The sequence below is a fragment of the Perca flavescens genome, chromosome 4 (assembly GCF_004354835.1).
Source record: "Perca flavescens isolate YP-PL-M2 chromosome 4, PFLA_1.0, whole genome shotgun sequence".
Lineage (NCBI taxonomy): Eukaryota > Metazoa > Chordata > Actinopteri > Perciformes > Percidae > Perca > Perca flavescens.
In genome coordinates this window covers 25,377,505-25,396,478 of record NC_041334.1, presented here as the reverse complement: position 1 = coordinate 25,396,478, position 18,974 = coordinate 25,377,505, and the positions used below count along the sequence as shown (strand labels likewise).

At 37.7% G+C, this 18,974-nt stretch overlaps 1 protein-coding gene across 4 annotated transcripts in view; it reads right to left on the bottom strand.

The window, feature by feature from the left end:
* Window positions 1-17,169: 17,169 nt before the first annotated feature.
* The window catches only part of rad18 (RAD18 E3 ubiquitin protein ligase), a 36,253-nt gene continuing 34,448 nt past the window's right edge, over window positions 17,170-18,974 (bottom strand). For all 4 annotated transcript variants that reach the window (XM_028576857.1, XM_028576856.1, XM_028576858.1 and 1 more), the window contains one exon: window positions 17,170-17,449. In XM_028576857.1, coding sequence (XP_028432658.1) covers window positions 17,350-17,449 — 100 coding nt within the window. In that variant the 3' untranslated portion in view covers window positions 17,170-17,349. The remainder of the gene's footprint in view (window positions 17,450-18,974) is intronic.

Genomic DNA, 18,974 nt, shown 5'->3' with positions numbered 1-18,974 from the left:
TGCGTAATGCTTTAGTTTACAATTCTTCCCAATTTACAGTGTCAAAGTGTGTGAAAAATATTAGAATAATAGAATACATAACTGGTAGTTAAAATATTTAATATACCATAAACTCTATTTAAATTCACAGATTGTTATTCATTAACTTTACATATTGTTGGTACACTGTTAATGAATTGCTGCTGGCCAAAATTTAGGGCATCACCTGTATTAAGTTTGTGCACATGCTGCATGCCCTACATAAATATATTTTTATATCACAGACTTATGTTCTGAAAATTTTGCCCTGAGATTAATAGTTTGAAATAAAGTCAGAAAAATACTAGAAACCATCTTGTGATGGGATCACACCAGCAAATCCGGCCAGTGGCATAAAATTGGGGGGCGCCAATTAAACCTTACTTATTTTCTACCGCCCTAATTCCGGCACATCAATATAAACTCTTTCAAAGCTACTTACAGGCATCTGATTTTGTGATAGGAGAACCATTTGATAAATACTGTAACACCTATTTGGACACTTGGGGGCAGCTGAACAAGCTGTTAACACAACATTGACATATCATCACCTATTCATAATTATGACGAACATGTTAGCACATGTTGTTTATTTACACATTAGTCAGCTACAGAACAGCACCAACACTAATTTGGAGTTGAGTTGTTTTGGCCCCTCTGATGAATGTAAGTTCAACTATTGATGGAGACCGAACTAAAGCTGAAAAAGGTTTCAGCTTTAGTTTGGTCTCCATCAATTTTTGAGAAGAAATATCTAGCTGTTTAGCTGCTAAATTCTTCTCTATGTTCAGCAGTCATTAATTGTCTGTCTGCAATTTGGGACACAAACCAAAACAATGAGCTGAAAGATGTTAACATGCATCATAAAGCAGAGGAGAACTGCAAGGTTGGGTGATCATTCTACGTGGGTTCATCACTATGAGCGACCTCTTTCACTTAACACATGATGATCCATAGTTGATCCAAAATAAATGTATTTGATTAGTGCAGCATTAACTATAAATTGGTATTGTATTTTGTATTTACAAAAGCTCTTGTAAAACTCTATTCACTTGAGATTTAGCAGGAAATAAGATTGGTTTACGTGTATTAGATTTATGTTGATGGTTATGTAACTGTCTCACAAAGAGTGCATTACTGTACATACTATTCATCCAGGTTTCCAACTTCATGCTTCAACAGTTAGTCTGAGTATAATGAAGTTATTGTTAGACAGAGGGTTAAAATCATTAAAGTGAACTTCTGCTCATGATCCTGCCCAACACCAAAGAGCAGTTAATAATCCCATTTACTTGAAACAAAATATAATCCTCTTATCAAGTGAAATTTAGCTTGTTAGTCAGTCCTCTATCACCCTATTAAGAGGAATACTAAAGATTATGCTCACTCTGCATTAGTGTCAGGTTTTCCATTTGTACCAAATGGCCAAGGGTCCATTGTGCCTGTGATGAATTTAACATAATTTCTTTCCTCCCATTATCTGCTATTGCAGATGAGAAAAAACAACAGCTCAAACAAATTAACGCTTAAAAATTGGTGGAAATGACTCATGTTTTTTGTTTTTTGTTATTATTAAATAAATAAGATGCCTTCTTTCAATGTGTATGCTAAACAACATGGCCGTCTCATAGAACCATAGAGTAAAATCACAGTTTTGGGAACAAACAGCAAAATCTCCAAATAATCTGTGATTGTTGTAGTTTTCTCTCTCTTTCTCCCTCTCTCTCTCTCTCTCTCTCTCTCTCTCTCTCTCTCTCTCTCTCTCTCTCTCTCTCTCTCTCTCTCTCTATTTATGTAGTACTGTAGGAGAAATAACAAATCTCGATGACATGATTTAAGAATGTACTGCTGCTGTTGACGACAACAGAGAGAAAAGACAAATAGAATCATCACCGTGTGTCAGTTTAAAGATGTCATTGTCAAATATGTCATAGTATTAGCAGGCTGATCTGCTTCTGGCTAGCTAAGAACTACTTCAATGCTGAATCCACCTCTCAGCTTGCTCTTCCTCCTTTCAATAATGCAGAGCCATTTTGCGCTCTCTCAAACGTCAGCTTCATGGGATGGTTGAAAATGCTGTTTCCGTCTGACTTTTTGATGTTTCCAGCTGACTCATTTTAAAACCAGGGTCCTGTAAAGGGGTCTTAATATCAGCTACATGATATTGTGCAAAAAAGAAAACTGTAGCTAAAGCTGCATGTCCCAGACAAAACATCTGCATCCTCACCAGCTGATGATCCATTTAAAACACTGAAATCAGTCAGTCCTAGTGTTATACAGTAAATATGATTAATTCATATAAGTATCCATTAAACAAACAAACTTAATGCAAACACCACATGTTTAGTCCTGAATGAAAAGGAGCAGAAAGAAGTTTACTCTTATATAATCTGCTCCTCTTTCACAAAACATACATTAACAAAACAAATAATTAAATAATAATAAGGAAAAATATAAGGTCACACTGTTTTTTCATTCTAATATAACCCTGTTTAGCTTCTTAGTTTACATACTTTGACAGCAAGGTGGTATAGATTTATGCTTAATTGTTTGTAGTTTTACTTTTAACATTACAAGAGAAAAGGCTTTTGAAGACCGATAAATCTATTTGTTGAACATAACGTTATCTCGGATAACGAGTTTCTCTGTAGTCCAAGCAACTCTGTAAGCTTTCAGTCCAGTAGCCAATCTGCACCTGAACAATCAGCACTTTCATCAGTGGAGCTTTTCAGTGCAACAAAGTAGTTCCTCAGGTCTATGGTGAAATCTTTATCTGTGCTAAGCACAGTTTCAAGGGTATGCCTATCAGAAAAGTGGTTATTTCTCTCAACATTTGCATCCAGTTTGGACCAACATTTAGTAGTGATCGATGCCATTTCTTGTTAACAAGTACACAATTAATTTAGTTGATGGTGCTTAAGGAGGGATTATCAAGGTTAGTTTGTGAATATTTGATAGTGACCCAATATCTATTTGGAGCAAAGTCAAACTGATACCATCATGTCCATGATGTCGTTCTTCTCTCACACAGTTGTCATGAGCAAATGTCATTTAACATTAACCATTGCAGAAAAGCCTTGGATTAAAAGCGAAGTGTTGTTTTATATTGTATGTGTTTTCCTGCTGAGCTGTGTGTATTTGTATGTTTTTGTACTAAGACCCATGAAGGCACCGGTATTACAAACTAGCTCAGCCTACTTACTCCTACTACAGCCCCGTTATTACTTTTATTATTATTATTAATAATGATTAGGTCAAACAACATTCACTATTTTATCATTATAGGTGCAGGTACAGTATACAACCTTTTCAAGGTCTCTGTTTAATTAAGTATGTTAAGCACCAAAGCAGCTCTGCTTGGTTTTCTCATGCTGACTGTTGGATGTTTCCTGCTTCTCGAACACAGAGCAGTGACTGGATTTTATTTAATTTGTAAGATAACTTACTGTCTTGTCAATGCTAAGTATCATTATAAAATATGTCTGATAATGCTGCAGCTGCAATGAACATACATCAGCGGACTGATTGAAATTATCGGCAGTAATGGGAGTCCAATTTATTTAAAAAGAACACAAGTTGACGGGAGGAAATCACAGATAGCAATGAACACGATGACCATGACTAAAATTTCAATTAGTCATTTATAACAGCATGAGCCGCTGAGGACAATGTTTGACAGAGTTTGATCAGAGCAGTGTTTTTGCATCGTAAACTTAATGCATTTTGGGCCTGGTTTCATGCAAAGGTGTGAACTCAGCTGCTATCATCAGACTGTCTCCATATTTTTCAACTAACTATGTTAGTGGAGATTCCCCGTGGGCAACCACAAAGTAGATGTCTTCCTAATGATTTCATAAAACATCTTGAGCTTTTATTTGATTTGTGGCTTGTTAGTTAAATTAAGTCAAAATGGAACTATGCCTCAAATAAGATTACACATTATTAAATTGTGTGATAATTAATTCCAGGAAAACTGTCCCTGAAATGCAACCTTCAGATATGTTGAAAAATGAATAATCCTTATAAGGCATAACATACAAATGATGCACATTAACATGGATAAAAATGGAAAAACATCAGCCGGCTTGGTGATGATCAGATTGGGAATAATAGGAGAATATTTACAGATTTTCTTTTTCCATAAAGAGCTTTCGTATGGGCCTGAACTCATTCCTCAAAGTGATGATGAGCCACTAAAGCCGGCTGCTAACATGATAAGTGGAAAATATTTCTCCCTCAAGAGCCTGTTTGCGTCCAGGAAAAGTAATACTTAAATGTGTTTTGACTTGCCATTTCAACTTTAGATTCTGTCATCTGTGTTTTGTGACTTCCTTATCAACTCATTCTTACTGAAACACGGAAAACCAAGAAGAAAAAAACAATAGGAGCCAAAGTGACATTGGAGGTTTCTGTGGGTTGTCCACTATGTATGTAAAACAAGATTAAAAATAAAAGCAAAAAACAGATAGATTACTTCCCCACGTGGATGAAAAGGACCTTTAAGCCATAACTGGTCATTCATTTTGCTGTAAGGTCAAAATGTTCCACCCGAGCCTGCTGTGATGGATGAGGAGAGCTCATTTCAAAGTTATTCCATTACTGCGTCTGCCTCTGCACACAGACATGAATCCCCACAGGAGGAGTACATCTTCTCAGTGTGATAAAATAACATGAGTGCAGTGGTGGAAAAAAAGTACTAAAACCACACTGTAAAATACGATATTACTAGTAAAAGTCCTGCATTGAAAATGTTACTTAAATGTAAGTATGTAAGTATCATCAGGAAAATTTACTTAAAGTACTAAAAGTAAAAGTACTCAATGCAGAAAAATCCTCTTAACATTTTAGAAACTGTAAACAATCCAAACGGTTCTATGTTTAATTGTCTAATCATTTCAGCTGTACCTGTAGGCCGTTATATGGGTAGTTAAATTTATAATAAAACATTGTATTTTATAAACATGTGTTTTGTGTGCAAAAATCTAAATTTGTGAAGTAACTAGTAAGTAAAGCTGTCAGATGAATGTAGTGGAGTAAAAAGAACAATACTACAATACAGAAGTGGAAAGTGGCATGAAAAGAAAAGACTCAAGTAAAGTACCTCAAATTTGTACTTAACTACAGTACTTGAGTAAAGGTACTTAGTAACATTCCACCACTGCCTCAGTGACATGGGTAGAAAGGAACTAAAGTCATCTTGTGATGAAATCAAGCAATCTGTGCCACCAAAATATGCACCACATCTCTATTAACCCTCAGATTACTCGACAGTGTCACTATCACAGAAGAATTCCCTGCGTGAGGCATAGTGGCCAGTCGTGCAGTCAGATTATCTGCCTGTCTTGGTTGTTTTGTTTGACATGCAGACTGGGTTTAGAATTGCCACCTAGAATGGAAATACTTCGAGGCAAGTGTAAAGTGGGGTCATAAGTAATTAGTTCCACCGAGGTTAAGATACTATCCATTATTAAGAGCAGATAGCAGGATTTGCCTCGTCACAGCCACTCTCGATCCCATTCTTAAACCTTTCTACCACCGATGTGTTGCCCTTTTGATGTATACCCTCCTGTTTTTACCTCTTATGAGTTTCTCCTAATGTCAGCAATTGATTTTTTATCTATCTTGAGTGCTCTGTTCTAACTCATCAACTTAAAATGCTCATATTATGCTTTTTGGCTTTTTCCCTTTCCTTTCCATTTTGGGTCGGACTCGGGCTTATTTTAGCTTCTCTCCTCATTGTGCCCATCTTAGTAGCGTGTGACGTGTGTGTGTTTGCGTGTGTAGCAGAGACAGCGTGCATCAGAGAGAGCTTAAAATTGATTGATGTTGGTCTAGGGTCGAGCCAGATTTGGACTGAAAAAATTGCAGGCGTTGTCGGGCTAGGATCGGGTAGGGCTTGAACACCACGGGCCAGGGCCGGGTTAGGACTGGAGTTTTTGGCCCGTGCAGGGCTCTACTCCAGACACGTTTTGAAGTAGGCAATGTAAAACATACTCTGCTATGATTAATATGTTGTTTAACATGGTTTTCCCACATAAAAAGTGAAAACAACTCTAAAAAGGGGCTTGAAGCACATTTACTCTTTCTCACTGATTGTGAAATTCTAAATATTGATTTTGCACTAGGTTGAGAGATTCAGCCATACATTTTGAGCCTCATGCCGAGTCAACACAGGAAGCGGAAGCACAGCAAAACACCCTGAAGCTTCCCTGAAGCTGCCGTTTCCTTTCGGCACCCATGCTGTTCAGAAAGGATGCTACGCGGCCGGCTCACAACCTGCAGCAATAGTTTTGGCGTCCTGTCTGAACAAGGCGTCAGTCTGACCCAAACTCTGATGAGGAGTCTGTTGTGCACTCAAATTGGCGACTAGCAGACGTATCAGAATGGTAAGTGTAGTTAGCATTTTTTATTTGTTTATATTGTTTGTTAGCTAATAAGCTTGTAACTGGCAATAGCTGATGCAGCTACGATGACAGTGTGTTTTTGCTCTCTGTGTAGTTACATTCCGCTCTGCACTGGAGGTTTCCGGTTTCTTTTCCAGCTTTTGCATATTAGACAACGATTGGCTTTCGAATCTGTAAGGGACTGTTGGTTATTTATTTCAGGGGCCACTGGAGGAGTTTTGGGAACTTTAGCCAAAATAGACATGACCCTCCCCTTGCCAGTAATAATTTTTCTATGACCCTCCAAAACAATTTGGGAAAAAAGGCATGACCCTCCCCCAACAATTTATTATACCTTCTGTACTGGTTTGCGCTTGGCAAAGATATACAGATTCCCATTGTTTTTTTACAGCAAGGACATACGTGACTAAACCTCTGCTTTCTCATCTGACGCATCACACTCCTCTGTTATGGTGGGGTGGCCATTTCAGAGGAATGTGAAAACACCTCTCTAGTGACAAACTTTGCACAGATACAAGTAGGTAAACGCATGAATATGTATAGTAAATACATAAGAAAAGGAATACATTGTTATAGGTAGGCCTACTACATGTATGCTCAGCACCCTATGAGGAATGTTATCAGTTTATGGCAGCAGCCAGGGGTAGTACAGTATTTAAGTTTGTGGATGTAAATGACATCTGTCACCCTGAAGCATCTGTCACTACAGGCAGTGGATTGTATTTCATGTTTACATGTGTCTTCCTGGGTCCTACAGCATGATGAGATACAGTAGATAGCACAGACAGTGCAGTCAGCAACACACTGTGGACATTTGCAATGTCATAGCAAACAGGATCATGTCGTTTCCCCACAGTGACAGATAATATATTTGACAACATGAACACTATGTGCTGTCTCCAAGGAAACATTTCATTTACAAGCCTTTGGAAAGATTACACGCACAATGCTCTAGACGTATTAACGCAGAGCTGATGTTGTCTCCCCTCCCCCCAGCCCCCCATCGTATTATGCTATTAACAATCCCCCTGACAACAGAAAGTGCTGTGATTCGTCTTGATTAAAACACATTTTATTCTTTCTCTATTTCATGCTCTGACAGAGATCATTCAGGGACACGTCAGGGTGACACAGCTGAAGATTTATTGAAATAGCAGCGCACAAGTTAATAAAATCAACTCAGTCAAAATGTCAGCAGTCACTGAGCAGTGATTCATTCAGTTCATGACTGTTTACAAAGACAACACTACCGTAAGCTCATGACCACTCTCTTACTCACTCTGCCAATCTTTCTTTCACCTGTTGGAAATCACCTCAAAGGAATTCACACTTTATTTAGTTTTATTCACAGCAGCTACTGTACGAGATGGATCACTCCTGCACCTTGCTGAGCCTTCACCGAATGACGACAGTAACAAATGCAATTGTTTGAGGCTTATTGACAGAAGAGAGGAAAGCAAATTAAATGTTGCCCTCTGGAAGAACAGCTGTGTTTCTTTCTACAGCAAAGCTGCTTTGGTGGGGTCTTTGAAATGCAGGGACACATTGGTAGGCGTTGCATGCCTCACCTCATGTCTGTATCTCGACAACAATGTAATAGACAGGGATTATGCTGCAGGAGTAGGTCAGAAAAACAAACCAAAGTACTGGGAGGACAAATATTAAGAAAGAACCTCATAAAAAACATCCAGCAGTGGGACTATCCCTCCTTTAAAAGAAATTGTTTCTCTGACCTTTAACAACAGGGACTGTAACAAATCACATGCCTTCAAAGATATTTTTCATGTTTTTACATTTTTTTCCAGTTTTAAATTCACAGCAAATCATTGATTTCTGACATTATCGCAACATTAAAGATGAGTCACCACTGCTGAAACACAATAAAATGTATTCAGTTTAAAGTGGCATGGTGGCTCTTTGATTGTAACAATAACAACTTGGGTAGAAATCCAACCAGGACACTTGTCATATCACCCAAATCACTACATTTGAATGCGTAAAACACACAAAATGGCACAAAATAGGCTGTTTAATCTCCCACATACAGTAGAGGTTCCAGACCTTTGTGTACAATGTTACGCTGCTCTCATTTGATGGTTGATACAGTAACACGTATCAATGTTTCAAACCAGCTCCTAAAATTTTACATTTACTGTTTGAAACACACAATTCAAAATAATTGTTATGACTATGTTCAGCTGCCACAACAGTTAGTTCAGAATAAATAGAAATAACTGAGTTGTTATCATGAGCAGCAGCAGCATCCGCAATGCGTGACAAATGTCAAAGAGAAAGTAATCAAGAAAAGAAATTGTAAAACAGACTCCACACAGAGGTGGAATACAAAAATACCAGATATTGCGGCTGTAAGCAGTCCAAAAGGTGCTGCCGCGAGGGGCTAAACACTGAGAGATACACACTGTAACGCGCTCAAGATTGTATTGCAATGATTTTTTATTCTTCTTCTTCCACACGTAAAATACACTTAGCACTGCAGTTACCAAATGTAATTGTTACCTGGTGAGTAGAATAATTGCGTTCATGCAGCGTGATGCGGTTGACAAAAGTGTTCGCTCCCAAGCTCACCCCCTCTCTGTCAATGCCCAAAAACCCAGGTGCACAGGTGAAGCAAACAAATAGACTATCACTTGTGCTTAAACCGCGATAAAACGTCCACCACTCACAACATCAAAGCACAACACAATAATCAACAAACAACATGAATAAGACCATGAACAACAGCCAATATGTGGCTCCTACACCAGATATAGGCATTAATAATGGATTCTGCCATGTGATGCCTTTTTTATTCTGCCAAATGCTTTCATTATTCCTAGCAATACTACATTTACCTTGATGAATATCAATTGGTAGCTTATCCTTTACACAAGGAGATGCTTTTTGTCTTTATGTAATCTCATTTGTGTGTTTGTAACTGTGTAACCGTCCAGGTAACTTCACAAACATGAAAAATGCTAAATCATTAGACAAAATGAACATGGATTAGTCAGAATGTGGAACTGAGAGACAAAAAGGATCCAGTGAAATTCACCCTGAAGGTGTTCAGCACTGGAGGGCATGGTTGGTCTGGTGTTTTCAATTTCCTGCTGGGTTTCCCCAATATTTATTTTCATTTAACCTCTATTTCTACTTAACCTTTGCATTATACCAGACACGAACAGGCTCTGACAGCAAGCAAAAGAGTCAAAACATGTTGATGTGAGAGCAGAAGAGAAAAGGGGAAAGACAAACTTTAATATATTAAAAAAAATGTACAAGAGCGAGGCGTGTTTGCTGAGAAACAGTTGAATATACGTCAGGACATGTCTCTGAAATATAAACTGAGGCAGAGATCAAAATTAAATTGTCCAATTCCTGAGTCTTTGTAAAACTCATTCCAGTCACTGTGAGCCGCACACTGGAACTGGTAGTAGCTGAGGGATGTTTACAGGCAGCTGTTACAGCATTCGGATGTGATTTGTGATGATGTGGCATGTTTTATAGGGAGCATCGGGGAACATTAATGATAAACATGTGTTGCATGTTTGCAGGCAAACATGGATGGAATAGTCATTTGGTAAAGCACAAATACATGTTTTGTTTATACATTAACAAACCAATCAAGGCATTTGCAGTAGCAGAGACCTGTGCTGATTCATTTATTTTTAGTTGAAATATTTCAGAGCTGATATAGTGATCTGATTGATGGAGAACTAACATAAACAACAGAATAGGGGGAGATATATTTTACACTGAGGGACAGCTCTCTCTCCAGTTACCCTCCTTTGTAGATTCTCTTCCTCTTGATGAGCTAGGACTACAATAATTTAACATAAGATGGGCTGCAGACTCACTTCACTGCCTTCTTTGGCTCTGTGTACACTGTGTTCCAAGTTAATGTCAAACTCACTTAAATAGCTGACCGGTATTTGCTTTGACCTGGGACAATCAAATTCTAATTAAATTTCACTTCATATATGAAAATAGAATGGAGGTTGATGTATTTCTAGTCCACACTTTTGAAGTGTGGTGTTAATGTTGCAGAGACATAATGCATATTTAAAAGTGGTGGTACAGCAGAGTATAATAATACTCTCTGCTGTACTGGAAAAGGGCAAATGTAGCAGAGAAATATCTGGCAATGCAAGACAACGATTATATACAGTAAGTTGAGCTTGATTTTGATTATTTTAATATCAACACTGCAAATTCATAAGGCCCCATGTATTTTGTAATACCACACATATACACAAAATACTGTAGGAGTCTGTCTGTACATGGCTTTAGAAAGTACATATAGTTCACACAATGAACAGTTGTCTTTTTGTCCTTTATTGGAGCACTATCACATTGCACAGATGGATTTAGAGTGCTGTAATAGCTCACGTTAAAAATAAAGATAATTCAGGGGAAATCAATGTGCTCGTTGACACAGAAAACATCTCACAAGCATTCACATTTTATTTCTTAAATTCATTCAAGCGAATGTTCATGTTCTGTGTGGAGTCACCTTGCTGAACCGCCATTGAATGGCGACGGTAACAAATGCAATTGTGCAACATTTTTCACATAAGCAGTAGTACTTGCCAAGATCTGTAAATAGACTCTTATTTATAAAATCAGTGATGTTCCCATTTAAGATAAACCGTTTAAAAGCCCAGTAAATGAAAAGATGTTTGGAGAAACAGTTTTCACAGGACAGCAATGTCTAATAAATGAAGGACTTTCATTGCACTTGATGTGAATTTAATACACATCACTAGGGTTTCATGTACTGTAAGATTTACTTCATAAGGGGACCTCATTTCAAAATGATATATGATTATAAGAGGTAAAAACTGACCGTGTATCAGTGATTTAAAAAAAACCTTGATAAAAATGTATTTCACCTATACTTAACCTCCCATCGGCTTCATTAGCCGGTGTCATGTCTTCTGCCACGGAAGCCTCTCAACATAACATTAAACATGGTAAAAATCATGCAGCTATCCTAAACAAGTATATATAGTATACAACAAATATTCCTGTGATGAACTCTTGGGCATCTTTTCTGGTCCTGCTCTAAGCTCACAAGTTTTGGGGTTGACATTTTTCATTTGTAGTGTCGTATATAACAGACAACTTCCCCTCCCTGCGTTAAAAAGTAGCTAAATGATATGGTTCCTTGTTTACACCTTGAAGAAATTCAGATTTCTTTGTCGATGCTACGTTTAAGATTATTTGGGGCCCAGCAGGGAAAGACCACAAACTGGGACTGGGACCTGATGTTTTCTTTTACTTTTTTCTTTCTTTTTGTGTGTGCCTGTAATGCACTGTACTATTCTTGTTTTGTATCCACACCCTGGGACTTTGCTATCCCATCTGCTGCGGGCCTGCCTTGATCTCCTATGTCATCCTGGACTTCATTTCTGACCCTTTCTCTATGAGTGGACATTCTGGGGCATCTCGTCTCATGTATTGACATGTGCATTTATACTTTATATTTTCTTTTCTTTGTACTGAATGTGTTATGTCTATCTGTCTGTCTGTCTGTCACGCTATATTGTCTCACCACTCCAGGCATAAATATATCAAAGGAAGGTGATTTGTGTTGATAGTCAATCTCCAAAATGTCTTCTTTTGCTTACTTTTCTCCACAGAGAGGTTCACGACACATGAGTGCTACAAGATGTCTGTGTTCACTTTTCCAGCCAAGAAAAGAAGTCTCTCAAGTCCTTACACAAACGGCTGCTAAGTGACCCATTCACGCCTCCCAGAGTCAAAGAAGCCATAAAGAAAAATACGGCTTTGAAATTCATTTCAGCAAACTTGGACTTCTCCCAGAGGGAAAATTAGATTCTGGGCACTTATTGGGCTGACTCGAAAACATCGAAAATCTATTCAGTATAAACAGTACATTGCCTCCAACAATATACGAGCAGGACTTTAATGATGTTAATGTGACAATTGGGGCGGCTGTGGCTCAGTGGTAGAGCGGTTGCCTGCCAATCGGAAGGTTGGCAGGCTGCGCATCAGTGTGTAAGTGTGTGTGACTGATTATCTGATGAGCAGGTGGCACCTTGTACGGCAGCCTCGGCCACAGTATGTGAATGGTGAATGGTTCCTGTACAATGTTAAAGTGCTTTGAGTAGTCATTGAGACTAGAAAAGCACTATATAAGAACAGTCTATTTACAATTAATATTAGTTGTTATATCACTGTGAGCACAGTTTTGGAATTCAGTGACATAACCAACTACTGCTTTATCCCAGTGCTAAACTAACTTTTGTATGTTGAATCCTTATTCAAAACGTAATCATATGCTACATGTATCCCTGTTTAGGATAAAAACAAATGCCAAAGATAATATAAGTTAATTCAAATGGTTCTCACTGGACACCTATGGGATTTTGTTTTTGTTATCTAGAGTAATACTGCATAATCAGACTTTAGTGTGAGGGATCCTCTCGTGCACACATCAAACTCAAGGCCTGCGGGCCAAATCCGGCCCCTTGCTAATTTTGATCCAGCCCCTATATACATTTAGGTTCACAATACATTTTGGCCCACCTACTTTTTGTCACTTTTCACAACGTTTTTTTTGACATTTTTGATGCTTTTACCAAACGTTTTTGCCATTTTCTTTGACATTTTTGTTGACCAAACTAAGCAAGAAGCCTACGTATATAATTAATTACAGTATGGCATCGTGATATTTATGCTACAAGGCACTTTAGAGAAATGTGTGCATCTGTGCTGAAAGGCATGCAAGTGCATTCCTGTTGAATTTGCAACAACAAATTTAATTCAGCATAACATGGACAGTCTTGTTATTTGCTCAGCATTTTGTTTAAATCCAGCATCTGTCAGCCAACATTAAATCATTCAAACATGCCGGTGTTGCAATTGCACCACTGATGGCATTCTCCTCTTACCTAGCAAACAATTAACTAAATTGCCATGCGCCCATCTGGTACCATAATGAAATGCATATATATTTAAGTTGTGTGATCCAATGACGATGATGTTTTATATCAAACTATAAAGACAGAACTGATGAAAGGATTTTCAAAAAGTCAGATCCTTTAACTAGGCGACCATGTCAAAACAGTTTAGGCTGAGATTACAAGGCTGTGTGAACACACGTTGACTAAAGCTTTCTCAGATTCTCTATAACCTGTATCTTAACACAATACAGTTTTGATGTCTTACAATGTTTGACATACCTTAAAGTGGAAACAAATTAAAAAAACACACTCAGAGCAAAGTAACTTATTGAGCTTTGACAGACGGCAGTACATTCTTAAATCTATCACTTTTAGAATCCATTGTAAAAATATACATCCTTGAATAAAAGTACACATTTATTTATGTATACTGCACAGATAAACTGTATCTGGGCTTTTATAACTACTTTTTCAAAAAGCTATAACTACCGTTTCAAAAAGCTACAAAATACAAGCTTCTGATCTTTTTTCCTTTGTAGCTTTTGTGGCAAATTATAACTGCAGTTGCAAATAACTGAAATAATAGGTTCCTGTCAGAAAGAAACTATTTTATACTGTAAATAACTGTAATTTAGTCTGTCAGTCCAATTCAGTACTTTTCTTTTTTATCCTATCAACAGTGCCCTGTTAAATCGTAAACTTAAGCTTAAGTTAAGAACATGAGGGATTGAACAGGACTTACATCTCTCTATTAAACTGCTCACACTTATAACAAAAGAGAAAGCACTCTCAGGAGGTTTCTATTACTTTGCATCCTTTCAACCACATTCATTAAACTTAAACCAAAAAACTAAAACTAAAGTAGGTATATAGTCAAGTTAAGCGTGAAAGTGACCCACATATCGATGTAAATTGTAGTTGTAAAACTAATCTTCAACCTATTTGAAAACTACTCAAGGATGCTGGGAGCAGCAAAGCAACTCACTAATGGCCAAATTCAACACTAAAGGTACTGTGGGTACTTCCAAAATAATAAGATGTCAAAGAAAATACAAGAATGTAAACATATGAATTCACAATAATACGTCTGCTAGTGTTTTTATGGACACATACTTTCTGAGGAGATTTAGTTATTATGGAGTTTGGCTCATATCTATAAACTCATCTTTATCTCCTACTGTGTCTTTCAGTCTATTATTATGAACATGCTTCTGGTGTTTCATCCGACCAGGTAGTTCATTGAATTGATTTGGTATGGGTCTTAATCATTTCCATTTTGATTACAAGGAAGAAAACAATCACAGCTCTGTTGTTGGGAACTATAGCTTAACTTGAACCACACAAATTAAATCATATTTCATACTAAACTAAGTAATTATTATGTAACCAAAGTTCAATAAGTTTGAAGGAAAAGACACAGCAGGCCCTCATCTTGACCAGATTTTCTACAAAGTGAAGACTTGGACATATCAGTTTAAAGTTTAAGAGTAATACTGCAGCACTGATGTAATCAGCAAACTGAAAATGAATCTCTAAATGGAAAATTCCTTTCATTTCACAGCCTGGATCTTGTTATTTGTGGTTTACGTCATCTTTCCGTTATGGTGACATTTTAATCATGAATAGAATTGCCCCCATTTTACAATAGATTCCAATACAGCTGCTATTATTGGTGTAAGATGAGACATCCTCACTTGTTTTTAACCAAAGTTAAACACATTTTAAAAACTTAATTTTCCTTTTGCCTTGTTTCAAGAAACCTGGTAGCCACACTAATTTATCAAAGCACTGACAAGTTGTTTTTGAGCTGCTTTGGAATGCAGATTTGCAGATGGAACAAAAAGGAGGAAACACTGATGCCTTTATTTACATATTTACAATCTTATATCAAATATAAACTACAGTTCACTAGCATCCCATAAAACTTTTCATTTTGTTATTTCTATAATTACAGACTTCAGAAAACTAAAGAAAATAAAGCAGACAGTAATTAAGTCTCTTTCCAGGTTATTGCTCTGCTTATATTCCTGAAACAAATTTAAAGTCTACGGTGAAATGGAACTCTCTTCCTCCAGGAAGCCATCCGACACTGAGATATGGACATTTCCCTATTAGCATTAGCACCGTCTCAAGCTGGCCTCTGGGTAATTCCTGCATCAAGAGAAATTTGTCACTCCATTGGCAGAATCTTACAACTGTTTTCAGGGGACAAAAAGATTTTAAGCACAACAGGGCTGTTAACACTGCTGCTGTTTTATCCTCGAGGCTGAGCTTCATGCGAGATGTAGACTGGGGCCAGGAAGTTTGTGTGGAACAACTGCCCTGAGGGTAAACAGGCCCCTGTAGGCTAGGTCTGCTGTTCTGACTTCTGATCTCTCGCCATGACATTCATATTGATTATCCTTTCTTAGAATGTTTGGATGGTTACAAAAGGCTGTCACAGCTGTACAGGGCATTTGGAATATGAGCAAATGTAGATTAGGGCCAGTGTGAAGGTACATCATGATTCATGAGATTTGAATTCAGTTTCACCTTGCTTTGGGCAGATGATAAATATCCCCTTCAACGTTCTGACGCAGACACACACAATAAGGTGACTGTAATTTCTACTGAAAGGGTGGAGTCTGTGGATCAGTGTGCACGGAATCAGTGATATCACTGCCTGCTTCACTGAATCCTAAATTGAGGCTGGGATCAACGCCACCCTCAAACCTCTCCTGTGGTTTCAAGCAAGAGTGCCTGCTAATTAAACCAGAAACAAGGAAATTGTATAGGAAAGAAGTAGGACTGCAGTGGGATCAATGGTATAAATGAGAACGTCACATAGTTATGAGTAAATGTCTGTCAGCATGTCCCTGCTTTGTCTGAGGCGAGAGACAACGGAGTCAGAAGCACCATGTTTCAGACTGCAGGCTCCAGGCGAGATCTGTTTTCAATCAAGGTCGGCTCCCAAATGTGTTCCTGCTCACTCTCCCATGCACGTATACACAAACCCCTCGTCGCCTTAAGTGTTTACGCTCTGGCTTTCTTTGACCTGGGGTTTCCACAAGCATTGGGTTTCTTGAATTAAACTGACCCCAGTTTATTTTCTTTTAAAGAAAACAATCAATTTGAAAGCTACAGATTGGTTGCACGCTTTGAAATTGCAAATGACAAGAGGAATCCCATGTGACTGAGCTCCTAATCTGAGTTGGCCAAAAGGTTTGAGGGAAAATTTGAAGATGGAGGTGATAGGTTGGCAAACAGACCGACATCCAGCTATTTGGTGGAAAAAAAAAAAAAGTGCATTTTGAGAATTCAGAAGTCATTTAACAGCTGCTAAATATATAGTTAGACCACAACGACAAAGTCCAAAAGTTTAGCTTTGCACATGGTACAAAACTGACATCTATATATGACGACATGGGCAGGTAATGTTGGAAGATAAATCGATTATGTAACCCAAAAAGTGTTCAAATGCAAAACTACAGAATTTATTTATTTCAGTTTAAACTGCATAATTACACTAGACATGTAATAAAAAAATTAAGATAAAAAAAAAATAAAAACATAAAAAGCAGCATTATGTGGATTAAAATTACAAGCAGCAATAAAAAACTAGATATTGACAGACACTGACAAGTGAAAAATTCCTTTACGTCTGCTTGTCTGCTTTTAAACAAAAGAAAAATGTGTCTAAGTTTTAAACAGAAACATCATTTACTTTACCATAATTAGTGTTTGAATAGATTTAAGTATTAATATTATAGTGCTCCTACTCCTGGAGTAAGCTAATGAGATTCTGGTGGCCACTGCTCGTCATGGATCACAAGACCACAAAGTATATTCAAATACTAAACATTTATTCATACCATGACACATGGTGTAAACAGCGCAACTTCAGAAAATCGCATGGGCTTAACGTTAAACAATACTACTGTACTTGAAAATCAATCAAACATGTATTGCATTGATTTGGTATGTGAAAGATCTTGTTCTCTCTCCCTTTCCTCCATCTCTCCTTATGTTTTACGTCGTCGTTTTCCACCGATGGGCGATAAGGTTGCGTCATCTCCTCTAGTGCTGGACGTTCGCTTTTGGACGGAGGTCCTCTCTGTGTCTCTATGAAAACATTTCCAAATATGACCATTTAGTCTTTTGTGAATAGAGGAGAACATAAATATGCACAATTAAGGTCAATGTGATTTAGTTGGTATCATTAGTAGACGTTCATGTCCTGAACATTTTGTGGAGGTAAATAAAACAGGAAAAGTAAAGCAAATAATGCTCGAGGTACCAGGCTTTTAAAACACACTACATTGACCCATAAAATAATCCAAACAGATGCAATGTGTACCATTTTGGAGTGACATATCTTACCCTTTTGTCACACTACTGCTGCTAAATTATATACCTTTCCTGTACACCAGCTGCTTGGTTTATTCACAATCAATCAATACCAAAAAAGCCTCCAGCAGTAAATTACCTACCGACCACCGTTTATTTCTGGAATATGCATCAGCTATGGGCCCCAGAAGACTGTCACAGAGCCATACATTATACATGAATTGATTATTTTAATCCATCTACAATAGTCTTCTTAAAATTGCCTTGCCAGTGAATTGCCCCTCCTGCCATTCACCAACAGACCTGCTGAGAAAAAGGCCAATTTAAGATGTTAATCTTAATGTTTTTATCTTCGGTTGTATATACACACTCAGTTGGCAGTTTATTAGGCACACCTAGCTAAAACTAAAAAGCAGCCCCGTAGGTCATAATTGTTCAGTATAGAGGATAATAATAATAATAATAATAATAATAATAATAATAATAATAATAATAATAATTTAGACTTTATTAATCCTGCAAGGGAAATTACAATGTTTTCACTCTGTTGTTCGAATACACACACGTGCTCAGTACCTGCATGCACTAATGAGAGATGTCAGAGTAAGGGGGCTGCAGCTGTCAATGGACAGGCACCCCGAGCAATTGGGGGTTTGGGTGCTTTGCTCAAGAGCACCTTGGCAGGAGGTGAACTGGCACCTCTCCAGCTACCAGTCCACAACCCAACTCCCTACAGACTGAGCTACTGCCACCCCATCTAATATTTAGAGATGTTCCGATACCGATACTGCCTAAAACGCTGGTATCGGTAAGTACTGGAGTTTATGCACCGATCCGATACCACGTAATAAAGCCCTAAAGAAAATCTACATTAAAGTAGTTTATTTATGTTCTTTTTCCGTTATAAGTGACTGTCAAACTGGAGAATAAAAGAAAGTTCGGGGGAATTCATTGTTTGTTTGTTCATGTTTCACAAAGAGTTTAACCTGAGCAAGACCGACAACAAAGATAGAAATTATTTCACATCCATACAGGGATAGCAGTATACAGCTGTTAAAACTAGGTCTGAACGATTAATTGCATTTGCGATAATATCGCAATATGTTAAAACGCGATTTCCTAATTGCAAAGGCTGCAATTTGGTCTCGATTTGATGACTCGCGAGAGCAAATCAGTCTGCACTCCGCAGAGAAAGCATCAACTTAGCACGCTAATGCTACACCGTACCTTGAGCTGACCTCTGTCATTCAAACAATTCTGAGTTCAAGTTTAAATCTTTTACAGCCAGTTTAATAAAATG